At 39.1% G+C, this 16021-nt stretch overlaps 1 protein-coding gene and 1 pseudogene across 3 annotated transcripts; one reads left to right on the forward strand and one right to left on the reverse strand.

Moving 5' to 3' along the window:
- Positions 1–124: 124 nt before the first annotated feature.
- LOC104724208 (protein KINKY POLLEN) lies at positions 125–13109 on the forward strand. Of its 2 annotated transcripts, none has more exons than XM_010442670.3 (23): positions 125–523; positions 860–959; positions 1047–1313; positions 1781–2049; positions 2194–2410; positions 2681–2851; positions 2934–3011; positions 3241–3498; positions 3638–5731; positions 6185–7988; positions 8185–8291; positions 8673–9032; positions 9388–9506; positions 9638–9887; positions 9960–10184; positions 10421–10560; positions 10794–10866; positions 11325–11426; positions 11518–11616; positions 11697–11960; positions 12051–12218; positions 12309–12660; positions 12757–13109. In XM_010442670.3, the coding sequence occupies exons 1-23, from the start codon at positions 453–455 to the stop codon at positions 12882–12884; spliced, it is 7716 nt and encodes a 2571-aa protein (XP_010440972.2). In that variant the 5' UTR covers positions 125–452; the 3' UTR covers positions 12885–13109. The 2 variants fall into 2 exon arrangements, with proteins under 2 accessions (XP_010440972.2, XP_010440964.2); XM_010442662.2 differs by having other exon boundaries at positions 151–523; positions 2191–2410.
- Positions 13032–15818, reverse strand: LOC104724202 (GATA transcription factor 24-like; annotated as a pseudogene). Its single transcript, XR_015580193.1, has 10 exons — positions 15494–15818; positions 15036–15120; positions 14851–14958; positions 14565–14675; positions 14344–14458; positions 14006–14065; positions 13836–13895; positions 13686–13757; positions 13529–13609; positions 13032–13393 (listed from the first exon to the last, which is right to left on the reverse strand). The product of XR_015580193.1 is annotated as a GATA transcription factor 24-like (transcript).
- Positions 15819–16021: the final 203 nt, after the last annotated feature.

Below are 16021 nucleotides of genomic sequence, written 5' to 3' on the forward strand. Positions count from 1 at the left end.
AATTCTCTCGAAAAAAAGAAGAAGGAAATCACCGCAAGAAACAAGCGTTGACTAAGAGAACCAAGCGACGACTCTCATGCACGCACGTCCCTAGATGGTGTAGTGTACGGTGTACCTTAAAACAGAGGATCACTGTTTCCTCTTCCCCTCAGAAAACGGAAAAAAAAAAAAAAAAAGTCGTCTTCTTCATCGTTCCCGCTCCCACGCCCACGCCTCTCCCTCGGATCTTCCATCTCTCTCTCTCTCTCAATCCCCACAAAAAAAACAAAAAAAACAAAGACTCAGTCTTAATTTTTCAGACCTATCAAAACTTTCTCTATCTCTAATTTTTTTTCCAAAACTTTTGGGCTTCCCGAGCTATGAACCCAGTGCGTGTCCGTGTCCTTCGTCTCGACCCGCTGATTTAGCTTGATCGGAAGAAGAAACCGCCGTGTGTTTCCTAGATCGTAATAATGGTAGCTTTCTTCGTCATGTTTATCTTCACGATCGCCGTGATCGTCGCACTCCTTTGGGCTTTCTTCAAGTATGTTCCATTTCACCCCACATCTTTGCCTTTTGTAAAAATTCGTGTTTCCTAGATCGTGTTCATCGTTTCTGATTTGAACTCAACAACTGTTTTTGTGTAAATTGATTGTATAACAATGAGGATTAATTAGTTGCCGTGTTACCAGTTTATGAATAGTGTGTCGCATAGGTTGCGTATTCGATTGTGAATTTTCAAAATTGCTTTCATCTCTTGTGGAGGAACTTGCTTAAATTACTCAAGTTTTGTAACAATTGTGGATTAGGTGCCATGTTACCAGTTTTTTTTTAGTATATGAAACTGCGTTTGATCTTTGGATTTATCCCTTATATATAGGTCACTGCCTTGGATTCTCCAGCATACTGCTGGAATAACTCTAAGTTTTCAGTTTGATAGATGGAATTGCTTGAAGGATGTTTCATTGCATTTCAAGAAGGTTTGTATGGTCTTTACTTTGTAAAATTTGAAAATCATTTTTATATCTTTGTGATGATCTCTGTATCTCTGGTTTTAACTACTACAGGGTTCTATCGAATCTGTCTTCGTTGGAGAATTTAAGGCCAATCTAAGTCAATCTCTGGTTGAACTTTGTGCCACGGCTTTTATCCATGATCCTAAAGTAATATTCTCTATATTTGACCTGAAAATAGTAACTAGACCCTCCAACTCAAGTAAAGGTCCTCGCAAATCAAAGACTCGGAAACCGCGTTCTGGTGGCAAAGGAAAGTTGATGCTATTCGCTAATATTGGCAGATTCTTTTCAGTCTCCATGACAAATACGGTTGTGCAGGTAACTGCAGCCTGCTCCGATATGGCGATATCTATGAAAACACTCTTTTTGTTTGGTTCAGCTTCATTCATGCTATAATTCCATTTCATTATGTCTTTTTGAGATAGTTTTAATGAGAGCAACAAGAATGGTAATGATGCTACTAGCTTCAGTTGTTAGTACCATAAAAAAAAAATTACAGTGAAAGATTCACTTGCATTACTTTTGATGAAATCGTATCTTACTGGCTATAGAGATATAAAGTAGTAACATATTGACCACAAGCCAAGATATATATCCCATGATGAGGCGCTTTATGCTCAAATTACTGTTAGCTTTCTGTGCTTTCTGTTAACTTATCATTTATAGAAAATACACTTGTTTAACTCGAACACTATCTTGACTAGGTGGAACAAAATTACGCTGTTTTAGACCTATACTAACCATGTTCTTACTGGTTGTTCTTATTTCCTCTTACCAAACTGCAGACACCTAAAGCTACAGCAGAAATCAAGGAGTTGGAGCTCGATATATCCAAGGACAGAGGGTCAGGGAATTTTTTCATCAAACTGTACCTATTGCCGATATTTGTACAGATTGGCGAACCACATGTTATTTCCACTCATTCACCTGAGATGAACAGTGACATTAGCCTCAATAGGCAGACATCTTCCCAAACCGCAGAGGGCTCTGTTTCTTCTTCTTCTTCTTTGCATTGTGAAAAGCTCTCCCTCTCCTGCGAATTTGGTCATAATAGGTACCTTTTGCTCTACATACATCCTATATTTAGCAGATTAACGTGTTCTCTTACTGAGAAAGATTAAGTTCTTATACCTGAACTCATATAGTTACATACTCCTATGATTTCTTACCCCATTTGCATTTACATTTCCTGAAGCAGACAATCTAGTCCAAGTATAAAAAATGTGGAAGTAGACCTAGCTGATGCTGTTCTTAACCTTAACGAGAAGCTGCTGTTGAAAAAAAAATCCTCGACAAGTGCTGCTTCCACAGGTGAAGTGATTCAATCAAGTTCTGGTCACACCACTTCAGAGAAGCCTCCAAAACAACCAATAAACGTTTTGGTTGCAAAGCATGCTTCAAAATTCCCTGAGAAGGTGAGTGATTTATTTTTAGCATGAGATAACTGTAACTATCTTTCATTGATTATCACGTATGCATGTATTTTCACCACATCCCCACTCAGTTTCTCCCATGTTGCATCACTTATCCAACTCAGAATTGCTAAGATATTACATTCCTTTAATCTACAATTAGCAACCGTATAAGATTAATAATTGCTTGTACAATGAATGGAGTTTATGCATATGCTGTACAGCCAATTCATTAGCTGAAGTCTTACTCGTGCCTTTGACTTTATGTGGTAGGTTTTATTTGATTTTTCGAAGCTTGAAATCAGATTTGTGCATCAAGAACATGGTTTTTCGGTCGCGAACAGCTTAACAGGCTTACAGTTGAGAAGTGCCAAAACTCAATCTGGCGAAGATGGCAGGGAAGAAACATGTCTTGATTTTGTCATGGAACTCCGGAAGATGCATGTATGTCACTAATAATCCAGTGAAATTTCGTTTTAATGTACCATCATCTATTTGCTGCCTTTAAATTTCCCTTTCATCTCAGCTTTTCAGAGAATCTGAAGTTTCTGTCTTGGAGATGACGAAATTTGGAGTTTTCTCCAAGGTGTATTGTCCAATACAGGTGAGTCCTCTGAATTAGAGACAGAAGTCTTTTGGTGGTGCTTTCTTTTTGTTGTTTTGCATGTGCTTCGGTTGCTATTACACTCGGAAATGGTTAGAAAATACAGCTTATACGATGTGCGTATACTCCTTTTGGTTTTATAGTTTAATCTGTTTTGCACATATGCTGAAATTCTAACAGAAAGGCCTTCATGATTTGATGTATTACCTGATCTTGGTGCTCCTCTCAGGAATCTTTCCCTCTTAGAGCTGAGGTTGAGATTAAGCTGGAAAGTATACTGTGCAACATTATAATGACGAGATTTGAGCCGCTGTTGCGTTTGCACTTCTCTAAAAAGAAAAAGATGGTTCTCAAAGAGGAAACACCTAACATCGTCAAATCAGAAACTACTGGTCGTAAGGCTGTGGCTGTGGTATGGAAATGCGCCACCTCAGCCCCTGATGTGACGGTGGTGCTTTACAATCCTGGCGGTTCTCCTATATACCAAGTAAGTAGAAGGCGTATGTTTGCTCTTATATAGTTGGTTCATGCAAAATTTTCACGGTCTGGAATTAGCATCACATGGTTTAGCAAAGAATATTTACTCATCAACCTCAACACTGACTTTAATTTCATGTTTTTTGCAGTGCGGCTTAGATTCATTTCAGGTCACCGCAGATAATATGTCAACTAGGGGAACAGTTGTACAGATGGAGCTAAATGAACTGAATTTATGCATGGTAGATGAACACCAGGGATGTTTGAAAGAAAGCCTCTTTGGTTTAGAGTCAACCCCAGGTTCGTTAGTCAATATAAGAAAGGTCAGATCGGAAATGGGCAAGAAACCTGAGGTTGTTGATGGTAAACAAACATTGGTGGTTGACGTATCAGAAGTCAGCCTGTTATTTTCTTTCAGAAGTTTTGAAGCACTTGTAGTAAACGCAATGTCAATTCAGGCTGTCATCAAAAGTTTAACTGGTGCTAGTACTAAGAACAGACAGGAAAAAGTGGTACATAGATCGAAGCCATCGGGCAGAGGGACTCAACTCTTGAAGCTCAATGTTGAACGTTTCTCTTTGAATTTCGCTGGAGATTCAAGCCTGGAAAATACAGTCATTGATGATCCTAAACGTGTCAATTATGGATCACAAGGTGGAAGAGTAATAATTAGTGTCTCAGCTGATGGCACACCTCGAATGGCCACTGTTTTCTCTACTTTGTCCAAGGAACATGAGAAGTTGAAGTACATAATTTCGTTTGAGTTACTCAAATTCAGCTTTACTCTGAACAAGGAGATTCAGTCTACACAGGTAGAACTTGAAAAAGCAAAGTCGATCTACCAGGAATTTTTGGAGGAACCTCACCAAGTTTCCAGAGTGACACTTTGTGACATCCAAAACGCTAAGTTTGTACGTCGTATAGGTGGTGCTAAGGAAGTTTCAATCTGTTCTCTCTTCAGTGCCTCTAATATTGCCGTCAGATGGGAGCCTGATGTGCACATTTCAATGGTCGAGCTCGGTCTGCGTTTGAAGTCCTTGATCTTAACTCAGAAACTTAAGCAACAAGGGAACGGAAACCCAGAAGATGCTTCCACTGTAACCGGTGATAGACAGAAGGAAGAACCAACTACAACCTCGAATTCTGTTGATAAGAAAAAGAAGAAGGAATCTATATTTGCTGTTGATGTAGAAATGTTAAGCATAACTGCGGAGGCTGGAGATGGGGTGGAGGCTGAGGTGCAGATTCAGTCAATCTTCTCAGAGAATGTGGGTATTGGAGTACTGCTGGAAGGATTTATGCTTGGTTTCTGTGGATGTAGAATAGTCAAAAGTAGTCGGGTACAGATATCACGAATACCTAGCATGCCTTCCACTTCATCCAATACGGCAACAGCAACAGGAACCCCATGGGATTGGTTAGTTCAAGGAGTTGATATACATATATGCATGCCCTTCAGGCTACAGCTCCGTGCTATTGATGATGCCGTTGAAGAAATGCTGAGGGCTTTGAAGATTGTAACCAACGCCAAAACCAAACTCATTTTGCCTAAAAAAAAGGAAAGCTCAACAGCTAAAGAACCTGGGTCGAAAAAATTTGGACGTGTAAGATTTGGCATTCGCAAATTAATATTTGATATTGAGGAAGAACCTCTCCAGGGTTGGCTTGATGAGCATTATCATCTTATGAGGAAAGAAGCATATGAGTTAGCCATAAGGTCGAAATTTCTTGATGAATTAATTTCCAGTGGAAACCAGGTTCCAAAAACTGGGGGAGATGAGTCAGACAGTACTGAGAAGAAATTTTCTTTCGAAGGAGAAGAAATTGACACGCAAGATCCTTCCATTATACAGATGATGAATGAAAAATTATGTAAACAATCGTTCAGTTCATACTACAAGTCCTGTCAAAGTCTAAGATCATCAGATGGTTCAGGTGCCTGTAAAGAAGGATTTCAGGCTGGTTTTAAGATGAGCACTTCTAGGACATCTCTACTTTCTGTTTCTGTTACTGATTTGGATCTTAGTCTCACAGCTATTAGTGGAGGTGAAGCCGGGATGATAGAAATCGTTAAGAAGCTTGATCCTATTAGTGAAGAAAAAGACATACCTTTTTCACGGCTTTATGGAAGCAATCTTCGGTTAAACACTGGAACTCTTGCTGTTCAAATAAGAAACTACACATTTCCTCTTCTCTCAACAGCTTTGGGTAAATGCGAAGGCCTTCTTGTGTTGGCTCAGCAGGTAAGACTGCCCCTCTCTCTGTAGCAAATATCATTTCCCCTTTCTTTGTGAGAAAGAGTTCCTGGAGGAATTTTGATGTTTTGTGCATATGATGTTTCCTCGTTTATAAACCCAACTGTAAACGTGAAAAAATCTTCTTCTAAGCAGTTTAAAGAAGTGATCATCTAAGTATATATAGTAGCTCTGAGATCCCTGCTGTGAAATAGAGTGGAGTACTAGCAATGGAATTTACGGATACATATCCAGTTGTATTCGATATTAACGTTAGTAGATGGAAAATCTAAGCCACTCTATTGTTACATCATCAACTATATGGTTATTTCAAATGAATGACAAATTTGTTCCCGCCTGCATCTTTTGTTCTTTTTCTGTTTTTTTCCCATTTGAAATCTTTGCCCTTTTAGGTTCTTTGCTCATACTCCTAACATATTTGTTTCTCTTATTTTGACCTAGGCAACAGCTTTTCAGCCCCAAGTAATCCATGACGTATACATCGGAAGATGGCGAAAGGTGCAGATGCTCCGTTCAGCCAGTGGAACAACACCCGCAATGAAAACATACCTGGATTTGCCTGTAAAATTTCAGAAGGGAGAGGTCTCCTTTGGAATTGGATATGAACCAGTACTTGCTGACATTAGTTATGCCTTCACTGTGGCTATGCGTAGGGCTAATCTCAGTCTCAAGGGTCCTGGTCTTATTCAGCCTCCCAAAAAGGAGAAAAGTTTACCATGGTGGGATGAAATGAGAAATTACATCCATGGTAATATAACCTTGTCCTTTTCTGAGACAAAGTGGATTGTTCTTGCTACTCCAGACCCCTATGAAAAGCTTGACAAGCTCCAGATGACCTGTGCCTCCGTGGAAATCCAGCAATCAGATGGTCGCGTGCACTTCTCTGCTGAGGAAATAAAAATATTCTTTAGCAGTTTTGAAGGTTTGGCTAGACATTATCCGAACCCTCCGGTTTGTCCATTAAGCTACCCTTTCCTTGAGGTTCCACGTTTCAGTGTTGAAGTCCGGATGGATTGGGAGTGCGAGTCTGGAAGTCCACTGAATCATTATCTGTTTGCCTTGCCTATTGAAGGAAAGGCTCGTGATAAAATTTATGATCCTTTCAGGTCTACTTCTCTCTCACTGCGCTGGGATTTCACTTTAAGACCTAAGCCATCAGTATCTGCAGTTGATCAAACAGTTGAAGTCGGATCCAAGTGTAAGCCTGAGAAATCTTCGTTTTCCCCACCCACAATAAACATTGGTGCTCATGATTTGGCATGGTTGATCAGATTCTGGAACATGAATTATCTTCCTCCTTACAAACTTCGCACATTTTCCCGGTGGCCTCGCTTCGGAGTTCCAAGAATCCCGAGATCAGGGAATTTGTCCCTAGACAGAGTGATGACAGAATATATGCTCCGCTTAGATGTTACACCTATATGTATCAAGCATATGACTCTGGATTCTAATAATCCTGCCAAAGGCTTGACATTTGATATGACCAAGCTGAAATATGAAATATGCTTCAGTCGTGGTAACCAGGAGTTTACATTTGACTGCAAGCGTGAGACTCTTGATCCAGTGTACCAGGGGATAGACCTCCATCTGCCTAAAGCGTTTTTAAGAGGGGATCAGCATTGTTCAAAGCCAGTTCAGATGAGTCGAACAAGTTCACAATCTGGATCAACTGATAGAGTTACTTCTGATGATGGGAATTCTATCGAGAAGCATCCTGACGATGGGTTTTTGTTTTCATCTGATTATTTCACAATCAGGAGGCAGGCCCCTAAGGCTGACCCTGAAAGACTGATGGTATGGAAAGAAGAAGGAAAAATTTATCGTGAAAAAGTAGATGCAGGAACTACAACTGAAAGACGAAATGAACCTGAGGAGGATTCACATTCAGATCCGAGCGATGATGATGGATACAATGTCGTGATAGCGGACAATTGTCAGCGTATTTTTGTTTATGGACTCAAACTCTTGTGGAACATAGAAAACAGAGATGCTGTTTTGTCTTTTGCTGGTGGACTTTCCAAAGCATTTCAAGCCCCCAAGCCTTCCCCTTCACGTCAGTATGCTCAGAGAAAGTTACTCGAGGGCAGCCAGAAGCATTCTGAATCAGAAGTTCCTCAAGATGACCCAGCTAAACAGCCTTCCACGGGAGATGGAAATATCACTTCCCAATCTAAGGAGCCTGTGGAAGTTCATTCACCTTCATCAGAACCAATTAAAACAGAGAACTTTGCATCTTTCCCACTTGGTAAGTCTTGCTGACTTACCTCTATTTGTCTGTTTGAAGCTACCATATGTAGACTGTAGTATCCTACACCTATGGAAGTTAAACTTTACTTTTTTTTTTTTTTATCCTATGTCATATGTTCGTTTTCTTAGTTAACAAGCAAATTATACTTTCCATACAATGTGTAGGCCTCACCCTATTTATCTGTCTGATACAGGAGCCACAAAAACTGGCAATTCAAACGGTTCAGAGGAAGAAGGAACTCGGCATTTTATGGTGAACGTTGTTGAGCCACAATTCAATCTCCATTCAGAAGACATAAATGTAAGCATAGATCAAACTTGAGTCTTTACAACATTACTTCTGGCATGCCTTTGAAATCCAGAAGAATGCATGTCAACTTGAAGATTTGTCTTTATTAAAGTATTACTACCTTGAAGTAACATTCTATTACTCTCATGTACAATTCTTTCAATTCCTGGACAGTCCTATCTTAAAAACAGATTATCTTGCAAAATACTAACTCTTCAGGTGATTCTGATAAAGTAGAATACTTACAGTTGGGCAGGTATACCAAATCTATGAAATGAGTTTATTGATCCAAAAAGCTTTACGGTTGAATTTTGAATCCGTAAATCTTTCCAGATCCTTTGCAGTGTTTTTTTTAATTGTCATCATTATTTACATTATCTCTTCATCAACCAGGGTAGGTTTTTGCTCGCTGCTGCCAGTGGCCGTGTTTTAGCACGATCATTTCATCAAGTGGTTCATGTTGCTTATGAGATGATTGAGAAGGCAGCCCAAAATGAAAATGATCAGAATCCTCCTGAAAATGGCACTGACATGACATGGACACGCATGGAAGTGTCCATGATGTTGGAGCATGTTCAAGCTCATGTGGCACCGACAGATGTCGATCCAGGAGCTGGGGTGCAATGGCTCCCAAAGATTAGAAAAAGGTCCCCAAAGGCAAAGCGTACTGGCGCACTGCTTGAAAGGGTTTTTATGCCATGCGATATGTACTTTCAATACACCAGGCACAAAGGTGTGACTCCCGACCTGAAGGTAAAACCTTTTTTAGTGAAAAACTACGATATTTGTAGTCTTTTCTCCTTTTGGAATGATTTTTATCTATCAGCGTAAAGGCAGTTAAGTTCAGAAAGACTGGAAAGTGCGATTCAAATAGAAGGTGCATTAAGTTCAACAGAGCCTCTGTAGTTCACCAAAAACTTATTTGTAGTTCTCTTTATACACAAAAGTAAGACTAAATAGCATGTCTGCAATCTTTCATACACTAATGTATAATGTTCCTCTCACATACATCCCAACTATGCACTTCTCTTCGACTCAGCATTATTTGTGTATCACTACTCTTTTGTAACATTGTTTGAATGACTTATATTACCATTATATGCTGCAGGTGAAGCCACTGAAAGAGCTTACTTTCAATTCTCGTAATATTACAGCATCGATGACATCACGTCAGTTTCAAGTTATGTCGGATGTTTTGTCCAATCTTCTGCTTGCAAGGTTACCAAAGTAAGTGTATAGCTGCGTGAAAGTTACAAACACTTCCTGAATTTTCTACAATTGCAAATTCAACTTTTTTTTGTAGTTGAAATGTAGCCCTGACTACATCTTGTTACCTGCCAATACATATGAAAATTCAGGGCTCATAACGACAGTTTAAAACTTTCTGGTGAAGAAGATGATGAAGTTGAAGAGGAAATTGATGAAGTAGTTCCTGATGGCATTGAGGAGGTGGAACTTGCGAAAATTGAACTTGAAAAGAAAGAGAGGGATAGGATGTCGCTTCTTGATGACATCAGAAAATTGACGCAGAGCGAAAGTAACTCAGGAAACATAAATCTCGAAAAGGAAAGCGATTTCTGGATGATCACTGGTGGGAGGCCAGTATTGGTGAGAAAAAAGTTCTATATGAAGTTTCTCTGTATCAAATAATATCGGGTAAACTAAGTATCTCATATGTAGGTGGAGGGACTGAGGAAAGCGTATACCAGTGTGCAACAATCTAGGAAGACAGCATATACAGCACTGCGGACTTCTGTGAAGAATACTGCAGAGTTACGGTTGTTGGAAAAAGATAAGAACAAGAGACCATCCTCTGCCATGCGCATTTCCTTACAAATCAGCAAAGTCATCTGGTCTATGGTTTTAGATGGAAAAACATTCGCTGAGGTTGAAATAGACAATATGGTAAGCGAATATATTAATATGCCTTGGGGATGGCTCGTCGAGGGTGTTGTTTCTCTCTTTCCATATAACTAAATTATAAGATCTTTCTGGATCTTTAGTAACAACTAATCATTTGAACATAAGTAGTCTTCAGTTTACTGTTGTTACTTTTCAGCCTTGGGTGTTCTATTTCGACCCAAATCTGTTTCCTAATATCTTGGCATGAAAATCCCTAATATGTTACACACTGCTTGCAGATTTATGATTTTAACCGGGACTACAGAGATATTGGGATTCCCCAATTCACAACGAGATATGTTGTCCTGCGGAACTGTCTGCCTAATGCCAAGTGTGATACTGTTCTATCAGCTTGGAACCCTCCTCCGGAATGGGGCAAGTGAGTTCCTTATTTTTAAAACTAGCGCCAGTAATTTTTATCTAACTTATCTCCTACGTATATCCGTTCAGAGGATTCTTTCAAACTTGGCTCTCATTTTTCACATTCAGCTAAACCTAGCTATGCATTTTTCATTTTACTCGTCTTTGGAGACTTGTATATAACTCGTGAATGGTGAATTTGTAACTTTTGATATTCGTTGAAATTCACTGTGCTGTATATATTGGATGCAGGAAAGTGATGTTACAGGTAGATGCAAGGCAAGGAATCCCAAAAGACGGACAGGCTCCTTATGAACTGTTCCAGGCAAGTCGTTGTTCGTCATATATGTTCTAATGACACTAATTATATGAGGACTAAAAGTCAAGAAGCGTGAGCTTTGAAAAGTTGTTCAGCAAGTTAGAAGTTTAGTAAGCACTAAGATTTTCTGGCTAAAGCCTTGTTTTTAAGTTACCAGCTCGGCAGAATTAACCGTTCATAAATGGTTTAGTGTGATAAAAAATTGAATATAGGAGATGCATAATGTGGTAATCATCCTTTATATTATTTGCTTTTAGGGTCGAGAGTCAATAACCTCTAGTTAATCATAGTCTTTTTTTGGTGAATAAAGAAGAGTGTTATTTCTACTAGGGAAATTCGAACCAAGGTTTCTTTGGTGGATTCAAGCTTTTTTCATTGCAGTCCATTATCACCAGCTTGCATATTACAAATAGTGAAGTATATACTCTATTAACTCAAATGGATCTCTTGTGTTTGCTTGGCAGGTCGAAATCTATCCTCTAAAAATCCATTTGACAGAAACAATGTACACAATGATGTGGGAGTATATCTTTCCAGGAGAGGAGCAACATTCACAGAGAAGGGAGGTTTGTTGTTAATCCATTTTACATCTCTAGCTAATGGAATATAGCTTTCCTGCTAAAGAGTTATGACTCATGCTCGTATTTTGTCTCCCAGGAAGTTTGGAAAGTGTCAACGACCTCAGGTTCAAAGCGAGTCAGGAAGGGTTCATTTGCTGAAGCGGCAGCATTGCTCTCTACGTCTGATCTAAGCCAGGTGAAAATTTGCTTTTTGGTATTCTTACATTCATATCATTTCTACAAAACTTTGAAAGTATGTTCTTAAAATGATTTCAGGGGTCAAAGAATCAAAACCTAAAGTCAAGCTCGATTCGTGGTTCAGGGAGAGAACTGAGAAGAACATCCTCTTTTGACAGATCATGGGAGGAGACTGTGGCAGAATCTGTAGCTACTGAGCTTGTTCTATCCAATATGAAGGATTCGAAAACTTCCAAGGCTGGCCGTTCAGTTCATGAAGAAAAGAAGGGGGAAAAGTCATTGGAAGACAAGAAATCTAGGCCCCAAAAGATAATGCAATTCCAAACCATCAAGATTAGTCAGGTCTGTCACTTGATTAACTCATCTAAGCAAAAGGTCCATGGTTTACCAAGAAAAAATAAATTTAATCGTCGTAATATGGTTCTTGGCTAGGTGGAATTGTTGATCACTTACGAAGGCTCAAGATTTGTAGTGAACGATATGAAGCTGTTGATGGACACATTTCATCGTGTTGAATTCAGCGGCACATGGAGGAGACTCTTCTCGCGAGTAAAGAAGCACATTATATGGGGAGTGCTCAAGTCGGTAACCGGAATGCAAGTAAGACCATTTTTACACCAGCAATAAATGCATAAGGGTTTATGCGTCCCATTAAACGAAACTCATGTCATTTGATGATGGTCTTTGTAGATGAAGAAATTCAAAGACAAAACCCATGTTTCAAAAGAGGAGATTGGTTTAAGAGACAAAGACGAGTCTGGGAGATCAGATCAGGATTCAGGGGCATGGGAGAAGCGCCCTGGCGAAAATGCAGGTGACGGATTTGTCACATCTATTAGAGGTATTTTCAATACGCAAAGGCGAAAGGCCAAGAAATTTGTGCTTCGGACAATGAGAGGTGAAGAAGAAGACAACTTCCCAGGGGAATGGAGTGACAACGAATCAGACTTCTCCCCCTTTGCAAGACAATTGACGATTACTAAAGCTAAGAAACTCATCAGGCGTCACTCTAAGAAGTTCCAAAATCAAAACACTACTAAAGGTGTTGTTTTAATGTGAAATCTCATTAGTTGTTTGTCAAGTTATGTGAGTTGCAAACCAAGTTAAAAGAAAGAACTCTCTATCTGCTGTGTTGCAGGTTCTAAGATGGCTCAACAACTCTCGCCTACTCTGTCTCCTTCTAAGGAAGACGATGACCATTACGATAGTGACTCTTCCAGTGGATCGTCTGCTTACGAAGAATTTCTTGACCAGAATCAGATTTAAGATAGAATTCAAATTTTTTTTGTTTCCTATAAATTTTGTAAAGAGTTGGACTTTATTATTATACCATCACGTTTACACTCTTTAAAGATAGCTTACACGTCCACTGTACGAGCTTAGTGTCGATAAGACTGGTTTATGACAGATGACTGGTCATGGAAGAAGAAGGTTTTGTTTGGGAAATATACATTTTCGGCTTATGATGGAGTCATCATCAGTCATGTATGTACTGAATCTAGCAAGTGTCAAGTATCAAACTGATACATAATCACAGGTACAAATAAGAAACGCTTCAAACCCATCTCTAGCCCCATAACTTATTTATTTATTTTCTATTGTTACAAACAACTCTACCCTAGCTAGCCTCCTTCCACAAAGCTGTGCTCCGCCCGATGAAGCTGCCTCATAGTTACAACTGGAATCTCATTCCTGATGTCCTTCTAACTAACCAAAGCTAGAAGGTATATCAAAAAGTCTGTATCAGATGGATTAGCCAGATTTACAAGAGGTTCCTGCATCCCCCAAAACTATATGATTATGATGCTACTTGGAACATGGGCTATCAAGGGGAACTTCAATTCATAATTCCAAGAATCTACATAGGCAGAACAAATATTAACTTTACTTGTTTAGAAAAAGTATCTTACTTGATCATCATCATCGGCTGATGAGGACAGCATTCCAACAGGTAAATAAGTGGCCATATCTTCATCTGCTTCTTGCAGACCCTATCCAAAAAAGTAAGATGTCCGATAAAAAATTATGTGCATGCCTTTGAAAGGGAAAACAATTGATGATGAATACCTTAACATCGGGATTGCCATCAGTTTCAAGGGGAAACTCTTGTATTGCTTTAGTGGGATCTACTGAAACTCCCTGCAAGCTGAGCTATCAATATTATGATAGCATAAAGGTCTTGTAAAAAATAGTGTAGAAATTGACATGGCGGCATACATTTTTATCCTGCTTGCTAGAGTCTTCTGTGTAGAGTGGTTTGATATCTATTTGGGTCTCCTATAAATGTTTATTAAGGATAAATAATCAGACCAATAGCAATACCGAAAAAAAAAGAGTCCCACACTAATCTTGTAACATGAACCAAAAATACAGAATATCTTACATACAGGTCCAATCTGAGACACAGAAAGATTCCTGGCACCTTTGCTGAGATCTCTCAACGTTCCCTGGATATTCCAAACAACCAGATCACAGTGAATACAAAATAAATCAAAATTCACTAGAACGGCTTATAATGTTAAAAAAAGAAACGAGTAGAGCTATGTTGAAGAGAAGGAAATGTTACATATAAATCACAAAGGTCTGCGATTAGCAAAACGATTTTACATGAAGAAGGTAAGAAACGGATGAATAATCAAGTCAGTACGCAAACAAGCTGATTCATGGAAACTCAAGTGAGACAAATGGGAGAGGTAGAGAGAAAAAAGCTAGAGGGAGAGATGACCTTGTTGGCCCACATTAGACCACAAGCATTACACAAAGTCCTCGGTCCAGCTGGCCCTCGGCGCATTGCAGGAGTATTACTTTCATTAACCCCACAATGCTCACATCTCTTAGTGCTACATGATTTTTGCCAATAAAGAAAGCAGTAAGTAACCCATCAACGAGTAACTTAAAACCCTTGTTCTAAATAAAACTGGAAACTGTTAAAAATCCACAACTCACGCAGTTTCAGAGAGCAATGTGCCATCTTGAAGGCCACTCTGGCTAGATTCCCAGTTCGAATCACCGGAACCATCTCTAACGGAAGCAAACTGTCCATTCTTACGATGCATCCTGAATTACAAGATAGCCTTTATCATCAATCCTTGTGGAGACATCAAGTAGGAAAATAAAGATGTCCATCATATGTTCTCCAAAACCAAAGTTTGCGGATAAATGTTAGAAGAGTATAAGAAAAGCAGCCCAAATCCACACCTAGATTATTAAGTTAACAAGAAACTTGATGTACCTCTGCGCAACTTCTTTTCGCACAGTATATCTAATTTTCTTGTCAAAACATCTTTCCTTACACTAGTCGTCTTGACAGATTTGACCGCCTGGGATTATCACCTACACCCTGAAGAACATATGAACTGCCCTACTAAAGCATCCAGAAAATCCAAAACTTTTAGCTTCAAAGCCCTGATACATTACCCTGTTATTCTCAAATGGAAGTTGAAGTGTTGGAACCAGCAGTAGGTATATCACGCCCTCCCAATAGCAAGAGAACAGTTTGCACCTGAATCACCACAAAGCATAAAAAGAGTGTTGTATTATCGCAAGGAAAACTCAACCCTCAGTGAAACAGTCTCAAACAACACAGGCTGATCTGATATGAATGACAATGACGCATTGTGCTCATTAGAAAACAGTGACTAAACCAGGCTTCCAGAACAACAACAACAACCTTCAAGATTCATTCACCTAATAAAAACATCAATTCCTTCCCCTTTCAACAATTCAGTAGCCATTGAACAAAACTTGCTCCTACATTCCAAATGCAGAAACTATAGCTCTCAACAGCATTTCCCATGTACACTAGTCCACCATATACAGAATGACAAAAAAAAAAAACACATAAAAGAGAAGAAGAAGAAGAAAAAAAAACGAACCTTGTCAGGTGTGACAGCAGGGAAGACAAAGACCTCTCCTTCAAAGGAGAGAGAGTGAGCTCACTGGTTCTTGAGGATCTCTTTGAAACACCATCTAAGCCAATTTGCTCCGCCACATGAACATCATCCACCAAATCATCACTTCCACATCCTTCGTCATCAACCTCTGGATTCGTCGCAGCCTTCATTAAACGAACCTTTTCTATAAATTCCCCCAAACCCTAAACCCTTTCTCAGCGGGTAGAAGAAGCTCCACAAATGGAAACTAATTTGGATAAAGATTAAAATTGCTAAAGCCCCTTGTCTTTTGTTTTTTGATACCCCAATTTGGAAACGTTTTTTTTGTTTTCTTATTCCTTCCACAAACTCTCAAAATAAATAAAATTGAAAAACTATTAACTCTTTTTAAATCATATATAAGTAGCTTTATTCATTCTTTTAGAATTATTGTCATTCTCGTTGATAAAAAAAATTATATGTATTGTCATGAAAAGTTAAAGTCAAGCCTACCATGCATTTGCTATAATC

The sequence above is a fragment of the Camelina sativa genome, chromosome 2 (assembly GCF_030686135.1).
Source record: "Camelina sativa cultivar CO46 ecotype springtype chromosome 2, ASM3068613v1".
In the NCBI taxonomy this organism is placed as follows: Eukaryota; Viridiplantae; Streptophyta; class Magnoliopsida; order Brassicales; family Brassicaceae; genus Camelina; species Camelina sativa.

Bases quoted from the DNA above. Each gene is read 5' to 3' on its own strand.
- LOC104724208 (XM_010442662.2), top strand. From the start codon at position 453: ATGGTAGCTTTCTTCGTCATGTTTATCTTCACGATCGCCGTGATCGTC. The intron at 960-1,046 runs GTTTGTATGGTC...TAACTACTACAG, and splicing joins TTTCATTGCATTTCAAGAAG to GGTTCTATCGAATCTGTCTT. The intron at 9,507-9,637 runs GTAAGTGTATAG...ATGAAAATTCAG, and splicing joins CTGCTTGCAAGGTTACCAAA to GGCTCATAACGACAGTTTAA.